General features: G+C 45.7%; 1 protein-coding gene across 1 annotated transcript; it reads right to left on the bottom strand.

Annotated features, from left to right (window-relative positions):
* Positions 1-7,652: 7,652 nt before the first annotated feature.
* LOC100829371 (ervatamin-B) lies at positions 7,653-9,136 on the bottom strand. Its single transcript, XM_003563660.4, has 2 exons — positions 8,487-9,136; positions 7,653-8,347 (listed from the first exon to the last, which is right to left on the bottom strand). Exons 1-2 carry the CDS (start codon positions 8,983-8,985, stop codon positions 7,749-7,751), a joined length of 1,098 nt encoding a protein of 365 aa, XP_003563708.2. The 5' UTR covers positions 8,986-9,136; the 3' UTR covers positions 7,653-7,748.
* Positions 9,137-12,938: the final 3,802 nt, after the last annotated feature.

Here is a 12,938-nt window from a genome sequence, read left to right as displayed (position 1 = left end):
GCTTTTTCCCACAACGCAAATAGGCTACTGCCAGCAGCGCTCTTCTTCTTCATCTATATACGAAGAAAATAAAGGGAAAATTCAGATAATAGAAGATAGTTTCCTAGCATCTATGGTCGAAATTAGAAGCTAATTTTCTACTCTGGTAATTTGATGATTTATCCCCAAATTTACACAGTACAATGAAGAAAAATTGTAGTTGATCTGATGATTTATCCCTATGTAGATTGTAGTCTGTAGAGTACCTGGCTTCTGGGCACCTGACCACGCCACGATCGGACAATCCTTGCTCCGCTACACTGGGTCGCCGGCTCGCCGCTGCTCCGCACGTCCGCCGGCGGTCGCCGCAATCAAGGCCTCGCCTCTGACGTCCGCTGCTCTGCTCGCTAGGTCTGGCAGCGTTCGCGTGCGGCGTGCCGATCGATTGATCGAGGAACGAAACCGTCACGCAGAGGCAGACTAGAGTCGCGGATGTGGGGCTGTTGGGCCTTGACCTGAGGTCTACGGACTAGTGGACTACAGGCCCAATGACTAATACTAGTACTAATATATGTATATAATTTTTTTTTTCTCAAAATCTCGGGTATTCATCTGAATACACGTGAATACACCTGCAGCCGCCTCTGAATTCACATGCTCCTACTCTAATAACCCTCGTTTAACATGTTATTGATTCTTACATATTTACTCTAGCAAAATCATAGGCGTTACATGTGTACTTAGATACAATCTCTCAAATGAACTGTATCCCACTGTTGTATCTATGATTTGCCGTCTAATATATTTTGCGAGGAAGAAATTGCAACTGGCCTTATGGTCTGGGTCTAAATTTTGTACTCCGTATCATGATTTTAAGATGAGATATTTGTGAACTCTGATCTCTCCTCCATTAGAGTACTTACCCAATTGCATTTTGCTTTGTTGATACTCCCTTTGTATCAAATTACAAGATGTTGTGTCTACCTTTATGTGAGATTGAGATAGGCAATCAGAAGAGGGTGAATGATTGCGCGGAAACAAATTAAAACTTTTCCCGAAAGTTCAAACCCTAAATCACCTTTCTGTCGGTGATAGTAAAACAGCCGTAACTTTTGATTGGATGACCCAAAAAATACGTATGAGTATGCAAAAGAAAGATATTGAAATTATCTAACGAACGCAACAAGAATCAGCTCAATTGGACTTACCAATCAAAAGATATGATCAAATCAGTAACAGCTGACAAAAAGTTACGAGAATTAATCTATAATCGATTTCGAGGAATAACAAGAAAGATGAAGTAATCGCGATCTTCCTTGATCTCGTGGTAAACCTGCAGAAAAGTATTATGAACTCGTGATAAACCTGCAGCAAAGTGTTAGAAAGATCTAACACGAAGAAACCACGAAGATCCGAGAAGAATAGAGATGACACCGACAACGAATCTCTTTATTGCAACGATGTCGATCGATTACAAAAGATGCAACCATGCATCCAAGAACTCTCCAAGAATTGATCTAGATCCAAATCTCTGAGTTCCCTCACGTCCTTGCTAAAATCTTAGCTAGGACGCCCTCTATTTATAAGGGAAAATTCAAGACTCTAAACCGAGTCCAAATCCAACACGAACTCCTCTGTCCCGTTCGGTATTTTGCCCGTGAAACCCACATACGACCTCGGATTGAGATGACTCCAAAATCAAAGTTGTTCATCTCGACGACGCGCACAACTTTCATGTGGATCACTTTTCCATCCGACGCCATATTAATGACGCTATTGTTTAATCTTTAAACAGCTCTCATCCAGCCACGGCTGGACGTACATATCTTCACGTCGATGCCATTCCATGCCATCAACTCTTCTTGTGATGTCTTCAAAACTCGACCATCACGTATCGAATATCTCCAATACCGTACATATCCGGTATAAACAACGTACGACAAACTGGTGGCCTCCCGGATCATCATAACCTTCACTTCCATTGTTCCTTCACACGAACGTCCCGCATGACCTTGATCCTCGACCTCAGCTTCTTCCAAGCTTCGTCCCTCGATCCCATCATCGACCACGTTCCTCTAGCTCCGGCAACACCTAAAAGCGAACACACAAATAACCAGTACGAGCACAAGTCCACGACTTGACTCAGGGTAAGTTTCACACAACTCACGCCATGTTTTCATATAAGAAACTAATGAACCAGCACACCACTAGCAAAGCACTAAATCCAAACAAGATACATGTCATCACATAAATATCCATATTATCCAAAGTATCCACATCAATGTTTATCTAAAACACTTGCCAATGTTACACATCACCTATGATTTCACACTTTATTCTAAGGGCCAGTTCTTTTCGGCCTCAGCTTCTTCAGAAACGGATTAAGATTCTCTGTCCACAGGAACTGCAGTGGGAAAAGCCTATAAGAAACCGCAATCCAGTTCTTTTCGGTTTTTGCGATATGAGCTTATTGTCTAGGTTTTTTGGTGAAAAGTCTAAGATACCCCTTGACCGAAACATTCTGCAATTCATATACACAGGCGTTATTCTATACACCCCCTCCCAAAACTTAGGAGGGTAAGATATGGTCTTTTCACGTTTTTCCTTATTGTTCCTTCCTCCTACCTTCTTTCTTTCTCGCAAGGTGTCCGCTGCCTCAAGTATTGTTTCGTCGATCCTTCCGATGAGATTGTGCAGAATTGTACCTACTACGACGCTGTGAAATTTCGTCACTGTCCAACAGTGCATCTCCGGCCAATTCCAGAATGGCAAGTGTTGTTCGGATTTCTCATGACCGTGCCTGACATCACGAATGCCTTACGTCTTCGCATGTTTCCCGGTTATTCAAGCATTGTTTCGACGATCCCTTTGGTGGGATCATGCGAAATTTTATCTACTACCACAATGTGATATTTCATCGCAATCTAGTAGTGGAATCTCTGGAAAACTTCAAAACACCTACTGATGTTTGGACTTCACACAACCGTGCGGGACAACACGAACATCCGACTCTTCTTCGCATGTTCCCCACTGCTTCAAGAAAGGTGTTGTTGATCTCTTTAGTGGGATTGTGTGAAATTTTGTCTACTACTACTACAATGTAAAATTTCGTTGCGGTCTAACGGTGGGATCTCCAAAAAATGTCAAAACACTGGTGTTTGGATTTCTCGTAGCCATGCGGGAAAGCACGAAACGCCGACTTGTTCGTATGTTTGCCGCCGTCTCAAGAAATTTTTTCGTCGATCCCTTCGGTGGAATTGTGTGGAATTTTGTCTACTACAAGCTCTTGAAATTTTGTCACAATCCAATGATGCAAATGCCCATTGTGTCCTTTTTTATGAAGGGGCACGGGATGATCTGGACCGTCCTTGTGTTTTCGTCGGCGGAAGTTCCGGGTGAACTTCCGGGTGCACTCGATTAGGGCATCCAGAATATGCGGAACTTCTGGTGATTATTCGGAAGCCGGAAGTTCCGGCCTGTCCGTGTCTATGCCTAACGGCTCGATTTTTGGGGACCCCATTTATATACCCCTTCGTCCCCAACGAGCCAACCTGCCTGAGAAAACAGCCAAGAACACCATTTCTCTCCCCGAGAACTCAAATGTTTAAATCTCTCGGATCACCCTCCCTAGCCACTCCAACTATTGATTCTTTGAGGATTGGAGGAGAAGATCTTGATTTAGGATTTCACCAAGTCAAAAAGTTGGTTCTCCTTGTTTCATTTGTGAATTTCGTTTCTCTTGTGCATTTGGGAGCCCTAGACGGAAGCGGTTTTCTTGAGCTCTCCCTTGGTGTGAGGAGCTTGAGGATTGGATTGGGAACCTCCAATTGAGCTGTTGAGCTAGCACCGTTCAAGTTTTTAAGGGTTTGGACTTCGCCCCCAAGGAAGCCACTAGTGGAGCTCACCTCACCTTCGTGCTGTTATGAGAGGAGAATAGAGTGAGCCTTTGTGGCGCCTCTACCTTTGTGGTAGAGCACTCATCCAAACGAGACGTACACCTACCCCAATCGGTGGAACTCTAGTGAAAATCTTCGTCTCTTGTGTGGTATCATTTTCACCCTTTTACATTCTTGCTATCTATATTGTTGCTTCGGCTATTGCACTTCATACTAGGGTGCTATTCACTTTAGAGAATTTAGTAAACCCTAAAATTAAGTGTTTGTATCTTTAAAAAAAAAGTAAAATTTGTTAGTCGACCATACCGATCTTTCACCACATGCCTAGGAAACTTGTGAAAGGAACCCCAATCCTCATGTATTTCCACCCGAGATCCCTCTCTCTTTCCCCTCTCTGCTCTCCACACCAGGTACTCCATCCTGCGGATCTTGTGCGGCTGCCTGCATAGGTGCCCGCTGCGGCCGCTGTCGTTGTCGTCTTCCTCTGTGTGGTCGATCTGGTGGAGCACAGAGCATGCACCCAAAGCTGGACCGAGCGTCCATGGTCCAGCGGCTGGGCGCACTGAAATAATTTGCGAAGAAGGGTCGAAGAATCAGAAGCTAGCTAGAAAGCGAACGAGCTACTAGTACTCACAGAGTAAGGAGGAGAGCGGCTGCCCTGAGGAGTCGCCACCGGGTCTGATGGCACCAATCTGATGTGCACCAATTGTTGGGACTCCAAGCGTGCAGAGTGATATAGAAGTAGAAGTTTTCCCCACAAAGGTAACTCGGGGTTTAATGTCGAACAGTACGGGAGATGTGTGAATGTTCTACTTCTTGTTCCTAGATCCAGTAGAACGATTTACAAAACAAATAAAACTATCTTGTGCCCCCAACAAGATATCAAAGTGGTTCTCTGTCACAATGATAAAAAGGCAAAAAAAAAACTAAATGTAAAACTAATCTTAAACTAAAATTATACTAAAATAGACCTCAATAAATAATTAAAGAAAAAGAGGGAACTAATAAGCAAGTAAAGAGTTGATAAAGGATTTTTAATTTGGGTTTTATGACTCTGACAAAATCGGGACAACAAGGATATAAATGCAAAATAAATATAAAGATATTTGATTTCAATGGTAAAATAGGTCCCATGGCCACTACGCCAGAATGGGTTACTGGCGCACGAACTCCAGTGGCGGTTCTGCTGGTCCAAAAAATTCACCGCCACTGGACGTCGTTGGAGAAATCCAAAACGAACACCAGTGGCGGTGAGCAACCACCGCCACTGCTAGTAGAGCATCAGTGGCGGTGAAAGCACTCGCACGACCAGCATCTCCACCGGTGCTCTAGCACCCGTGACGGTGGTCGTTCACCGCCACTAGAGCTCTTTAGTGGTCACTGGTGCACGATCTACAGTGGCGGTTAAAGTGGTCCAAAAGGCACACCGCCATTGGTAAGTCATTGGAAGAATCTGAAACGAATACCAGTGGCGGTTAGCTTCCACCGCCACTGATATTGGAGCACTAGTGACGGTGCGAGCACTCATACGGCTGTCACTGCCACTAGTGCTCCTAGTACCAGTGGCCGCTTCAGTTAACCGCCACTAGAGCTCTTCAGAGTTTCCCATCCCGGTTACCAATGGCGGGCAGATTCTTTGAACCGCCACTGGTAAGTTATCTATAAAACGAAGTTACTGTGGCCTTATCTTTCTCAGCTCGCGCGTCTCTAGACCAGCTTCGGCTCCTCAACGCAGGCGACGGCGAAGCTCTGCCAAAATTGCATGGCGCCGGCGGCCGGAAGGTTGCTCCCTTTCCCTCTCCTGCTTCCTCCTCTCCCTCTCCTTTCCTCTAGCTCCTTCCTCTCTTCTCTTCTTCCTCAATCTGCCTCAAATGGCACCGGCGGCCAGGAGGAGCTCGATCTCTCTCCAGGAGCTGTCCCGGCCGGCCCCCTTGCTCGGGAGCTCCCCCACTCTTCCCCTAGCTCTGTTTCTCCCTCTCTTTCTGCTGCTGGTTGCTGCACGCCCCCTCCCCTCTGTCTCTCTGCTCACCTCTCTCTCTCTCTGCTCCCCTTGTCTACTCTCTCATAAATTTGGTGGCACGAATATAGCTTAATTGGATTCTTATGTATTTAGTTATCAAAATCATAGGCGTTCTCCCTCTTATCTATAATAAGTGTCTTAGTACAACGTTGCTACAATTTTTACGTACTAAATCTAAGACACTTATTATGAATCGGAAGGAGTATGTACTAAGATACAGTTTCTCAAATGAATTGTATCTCGCTGTATCTATGATTTATCATCTAATGTATTTTGCTAGGAAGAAATAAGAACTTGTCTTATGGTCTGGGACCATTGTATCCTGATTTTAGCAAGGGATATCTCTGGACTCTGATTTCTTCTTCATTTGAGTTCTTACACAACTGCATTTTGTTACGCGCACCCAGCTCCCCCCCCCCCCCCCCCCCCGCGTCGCCTCTTTTGGGCAACTCGGGGGGCGAACCCTAGCTCCTGTTCGCCAGTAAGATGGGGTGTCACCAATGAGAAGGTAGCGGCAAGGCCTTTAGCAGGGGTTTTCCCGGCCTCCACCTACCGCCTGCTATGTTCTCGTCCTCGTCGTTGGAGCAGTGGCTAGCATCATCGGATCTGGTGTATGTTCTCCATCCGGAGCTCGCCATGGACCTTCGCACTATCGCCACATTGGTGTTCCCTCAGCTTGTTGACCTGCAGATCAGAAGGCTGCAGATCCGCTCTATGGCGGGCTCTCTTGCCTGGATCTGGCGGCTGACGTGTGGGCTTTTCGTCGTTGTTGTTGAAAAACTCATTGAGGACGTAATTGCTGTACACCAAAGGACTTGGGCTACCGACGATGTCATGGGACTCGTGCAGTCTAAGTCGGCCCAAGGACTAGGGGATAGTTCAAAACTCTGAAAGGTGACCGGCCCTGACAAGAGACCCAGCACCAAGAAGGAGTGACGACCAAGACAACTCTGGGATATTTCAAGGACAGGCAAGTCCTTTGTCCAGATCGTAAGATTCACTTATAGCTTGCTGGACAATTGTAACCCTTAATCGGATCAGACTACAGAAGCCAGTGATGGGAAAGATCAAGCAAAAGAAGCACAGTTTGGAGATCATCCTCGCCTCATCCCTTTAGGCTAGCACAACTTTATGGAAGAAACATGTCTCAACAACCCACCTTGGTAAACTCAGATCTCGGCAACCTTGGGAATCCATTCTCCGAGCTGCTTGAGCACCTCGACATAGGATCAACACGAGCAAGCCCCAAACAGAAGTAGGGTGTTATACCCCCGCAAAAAAAAAAGGAGTAGGGTGTTATCTCTAATTGAAGCACCGAACCTGTATAGATCTGCGTCTCAGTTGCTACCATCAGTGATCCTCGTGCTACCCTGAATCAGATATTGCCGGTACAAAACACTGATAATGATGTCATTCTATGCCTTGCTAGCGGTCATTCTGGCGTGAATAAATTTCAATATATGTTAACGTAAAGTTGTGACACCTACAATTATAAGCATATGCGATGGATCTCCATCGTGCTTATAGAAATGTGTGCGATGAGAGGTCCATCCCACACGAAGTATCGAACCATGAGCGATGACTCCTCACATCACATACGGTCGCTCGCTTGGTGACCGAAATAAAAACCTAACGGGCAATTCGAATCTTGTGCCAATGACTGATCTGCGCTAGTCGTGGTTCATATTGGCTCTCAGTTAGTCGAGAAAGACATCGGAGACGGAGAGATTGATCCACGACGTCTTTTGGAAATATTGTTACCAAAACATAAGAATTGCGTGTCTCGTTTTATTCATCCTTGCTTCCGCAAGCGCGTGACACGTACGTACAAATCTTTTGCTTAATTAATTTCACTAGGCAACAGGGTAGGAGGCCTCCAAGGCAAGGCCACAAACGCCGTTAATTTCGGATGCCACGTCTCGCGCGAACTTCACGTAGCCCTTGTCCCCCCAGTCGCTTCCCCACGAGTTCTTCATGAGCCAGTACCTGGTACCGTGTTCGTCGGTGCCGTAGCCAACGATCGTCATGGCATGGTTCAGATTCGTGGTGCACGGCTCACCTGCGGAACCAAAGATCCCGGTACCAATATGCTGGAGCGCACGGCTCAGACCATCGAGTGCAACGGAGACGGGCTGGTGGGCGACGGCCAACAGGAGCGCGGTCTCGTTCCGCGCAGGGACATACTGGAAGCCGCTGATCCTGGCCACGGCCTGTTTCCCATATACGCGGCAGGTGCCCGAGTGTCCTTCGTAGGGGTAGTCCTGATCGGCCACGAGACCGCCGCTCCGAGCGATGTACTCGTAGGCTTTGTCGATCTCGCCGGCCTTACATTTCTCGTTCGCGGCGTTGGAGCAGTCCACCAGCTGCTGCACCGAGAGGGAAACCTGGTTGCCGGTTGTGATTTGGTGGATGCCTTCCACGGCTGCCGCCGACGAGAAAGCCCAGCAACACGCTGCATACACCACCAAACCAAAGAGAGCAATCAATCAATTTTCATGCTAATTAATTTCCTGAAAACTGTCAGCGCTCTAATTAATTAACCTGCTGTGTTAGTGTGTTAAATAAAGAGCGATGGATTGACTCAAGCTCACCACATAGATGCTGGTCCTTGACGGAAGTTACCGCGCCCCTGGCCCTCCAATCTATACTGGGAGGCACGTCCGAAAGGCTGACAGCCCCGAACTTAAATACGGTATCGGTAACTAGAGACGTGGGCCTGTAATTAACCCTGTGCCCCGTGACGTAGATGTTTCTGAACTCATCCTCGGTGAGGTCAGCGAACTTGTTGGTCGTCAGCTTCGGGCGACTCTTGCCCCCTGGCCCTGTTGCAGCATTGTGCGAGTCGATGAAATGGGCGTTGGACTTGAATACCTCGAACCGCCGAGCCTTCTCAGTTGAGTCCTTGTAAGTGCGGCCTTGTTCAGCCATCCACTTCTCGTACCTCTCCCTCATTGCCTTGTCGTCGCCGGCCGTCGATACCTCGCCAGCTGCAACCATCAAATAATGCGTGGAGCAGCTCACAATGACAAGAAAGATAGCAAGTGAAAAGGGCTTCGTGAGTCGGCTGGGGTGAATAGATGACGAAGCCATATCGAAGCTAGCAGTGGTGCAGCGCTACGTGTGCTTTTGGTAATTAGTTAAGCTATCTTAGTTTTGTTTCTGCTTGATGTTGTGATTTACTGGGTACACTAGTCGCTTGCATGCGTAGTCATGTTTGCTGCTCGAGGATGATCAGCTGGGAGCCTTTTATAGAACATCGGAACAACAGTCACCACGCGGTTTGGATTCTCACCCGTACGACTCAGGGGATAGACGTCAAGGAGCCGGCACACTATTAGTGACGGGTCTTATAACCTCGTCAGACGTTACTGACGGGTCTTATAACCTTGCCTCTGAAGTCTGAACCTGTCGTGAAATAGATAATAAACGGACTCTAAAGTGCGGTTACCATGTACTCCGTCTCATATTAAACGTCGAAATATTACATGTATCTAGACGTATTTTAGTATATAGATATGTCCATATTTAAACAAATTTTGAGTCACTTAATATGAGAGAGAGGGAGTACTTCATTTTAATATTGCATCGGATATATAATTCCATTTATGACTTCCATTTTTAATTAATTCCTTATTCATTTCTTCGATTCTTCATCGCGATTCTAATGAATCATTTTAGGGGACTATTTTAATAAATTATACTCCCTCCGTTCCATAATATAAGGCTCCCACGCATTCCGAGGTCCAACTTTGACCATCAGTTAGACGAACAAAATGTGAATTATGTGTTATAAAACTTATACCACTATATTTATAGCTGAAAGAAGTTTCCGACGGTATGATTTTTATAATACATAATTCACATTTTGTTGGTCTAATTGGTGGTCAAAGCAAAATCTTCAAATGTGTGCGTGCCTTATATTATGGAACGGAGGGAGTAGATAAAAAGGTTGTAGGAACCATAACTCCTCATATTGCAATGCTGGAGACGACATATTTGCTGAGTGTATTTTGTTGGATATGTTGGGAACGCGTTATGTTATGCTAGCACAAATTGAAATTTATACCACGCTCAGCCTGGATCAATGTTGTAGATGATGGATCGTGAGGTTACCACTAGATGCGCAGACCCATAGAGGAAGTAGAGTCGATGTATCACATGGATGCCGAGTAGTCAATCGGTCTGCTCCTCCTCGCCGATCCCTAGTACGGTTCGTCCTAGCACCGCAGGGGAGAGCGTCCTGCAGCAAGCTGCTAGACTCGATCGCGAGAATGGAGCGTGGAGGTGTGACAATAGATCCTAACTCGCGTCTCTCCTGGTGTAACCCCTAGCCGTATTGGCCTCCTCCACGTGTATAGACGTTCCTAGATGGGCTCAATACTTTAGGCCCATTAAGACTCTAAGCCTCACACCCAATCCGACTCGGCTCCCACCCCTTAAGGGTGCGACCCTTTAGGTTGTCAGACCAAAAAGTGTATTAACGGATCATACAATGTGTCATATGCATCATTACTTTTACCTCACGATATATGTGTCGATCAGCTCAAGGCGGGTACTTGTCATCCTTGTGGATAGCTTGACTATCTCCTCTCGATCATGTGATACAGATTCGTGAATGGGTTAACACTTAACCCAAGTCACATGGCCATGCATGCTTACCCAATCTGATCACTCTAGAGGGCCTAGAGCTCCAAGTCGGAGGGATAAATCCCATCTTGATCAACCACGACTCGTAGCATGGTTCACATCAAACCCGAAAGCTACCTTTATAATTACCCAGTTACGAAGCACCATTTGACAACCTCTAAGTTGGCCAATTCATATCCCGAGCACATGAAAAGATTTCAGGTCTAGGACTGGCATATACATCGCACTTGAGACTAACACATCTCGTTGTGTCTCAGTGCGGGTCTGTCTGACTTGGCAATCTCATTGTCGAGTCTATGCTATTAGTCGACAATAACTTGTCCTATGACTTGTGAAACATAGTCATCACACCAATTCGCATTGCTAGTATAGGTTCTGTGTTTGCATAATCTCAATGACCACGGATCAATAGAACAACATCATAGAATACATACTCTCACAAACAAATCACATATTCTTGATATATATCAGTGATGATGTTCAAAGACAAATAACATTAACTCATCAATACATAGGTAATATCATCATCACATGATTGCCTCTGGGCCATAACCCCAATAGGACTCTCAACGAAGACTCTAGATATATATACTATGGGTTGAGCCATACACTCGGCAGCAGCTAAACGCTCGGCAAATAGGATGCTTTGGCGAGTGTGCAACTGGAGAAACTTGGCAAAGACATCAACAGACTCGGCAAAGTTTGTCGCCACGTTTCCCTGCTTGCCGTGGTTGACGACGCCATTAACGATGTTTCATGTTAGCTGAAAGACACTCGGCAAACCTACCGTAGTGTCAAGCTTCATGCGCTAGCCAACACAATCAAAAGACCGATTTGATGTAAAGGGCTAGGCAATCCACTTATACACTACAACACCCCCCTCACGTGTGACATAGAAGACGAGTCAACATGTGTAAACTCAGAGGTATGACTCAAGAGGCCAACACGTGGAAAGGGGGGGGGGGGTACGAGCAATATTTAGGATAAGTTGCAGTGAAAGCCAGGACTCAAACTCGAGACCTAAAGCTTTGATACCATATCAAGCTTCATGCGCTAGCCAACGCAACCAAAAGACGGATCTGATGGAAAAGGCTAGAAAATCCACTTATACGCTTCAACACCCCTCCACGTGTGATGGGGAAGACAGGTCAACATGTGTAAACTCAGAGGTACGGCTCAAGTGGCCAATACGTGGACGGAGGGGGTACGGGCAATTTTAGTATAAACTGCGAAAGCCAGAACTCGAACTCGAGAACTTTGGCTCTGCTAGCATGTCAAGGTTCATGCGCTAGCCGATGCAACCAAAAGATCGATCTCATGAAAAAAAAACTAGCCAATACACTTATACGCTACAACACATCATTAGTGTATTCCGAATGTTTTTATCTAGACACTCGAAGAAAAAAATTGGGTGTTTTTTACCGGTGGTTGAAAGATTGTATGAAAATAGGAACTTCGTTTGTATAAAAATTGCAGTTGACCACCGTCAACATGGAGACCAAGCTCGTTTGCCTCACCTTCTATCAAGGCTTGACCATTAAAAGACTTGTCATCGTCACCTTATCTTGTCTAGTAGATTCCCGTGTTGCGTCGCTAGCTTCTCTATTTTCATGCCGCTTCGCTCTATTCAGCCTTGCTATGGTTGCCCGGTTCAACAAGTCTTTGCCCTTTGGTCGTCCGGGATTTTCTCAGCTGTAAATTTTCGAGGGATTTTTTAAAAAAGAGGAAAAAAAAATTCCAGCCTCTGCATCGATTGATGCATCCTTTGTACTCCCTCTGTCCATATTATGTGACTTTTTATTACATATATTTAGAAGTATTTTAGTTTATAATACGTACATATTTAGACAAATTTGAGTCACTTAATATGTGATAATCCGGTAGCTTTCAGGTGAGAAATCTGCATAACAGAATTTGCAAAACAATCTTCGTTCTTCGTATTGGCCGGAAGGCGAAGGATACAGACTACAGATCTTATTCTGCTCCCGGAGCTCGAGCCACGAACGATATGTGGAGCTCTCATCGTCTGTGTGTTGGTCCTGATACGGCAGTGTAGACCAGCACATGGCGCTGGCACCTTCACACATCACAGTTATGTTGCTTGCCTCATCCAGCTGCATATAATGGCGGCATATGAGATCAGTCTAATCCTAGTCCAGTGTGGACGATGAGTCGTTCGTTCTTCAGAAGAATAGAAGATGACTTCCTGACTCCTAAAATGTTTTATTGTGTGCCCTTGCCGTCTACAACACTGGCACGAAATATCATAGTAATTTTCTCGAATATGATCTGGAATAGCAGCAGAGAATAAGACTGAACTGATAGACCCTGAACTAGTCTATAACACAGTATCCGAATTTTGTGCGTGTAAAAAAATCGATTCTAGTTGTGCAGAG

Source organism: Brachypodium distachyon, chromosome 1, assembly GCF_000005505.3.
Source record: "Brachypodium distachyon strain Bd21 chromosome 1, Brachypodium_distachyon_v3.0, whole genome shotgun sequence".
Taxonomy (NCBI): domain Eukaryota; kingdom Viridiplantae; phylum Streptophyta; class Magnoliopsida; order Poales; family Poaceae; genus Brachypodium; species Brachypodium distachyon.
Note: the sequence above shows the minus strand (reverse complement) of the source record. Positions and strands in the feature narration are given on the sequence as shown.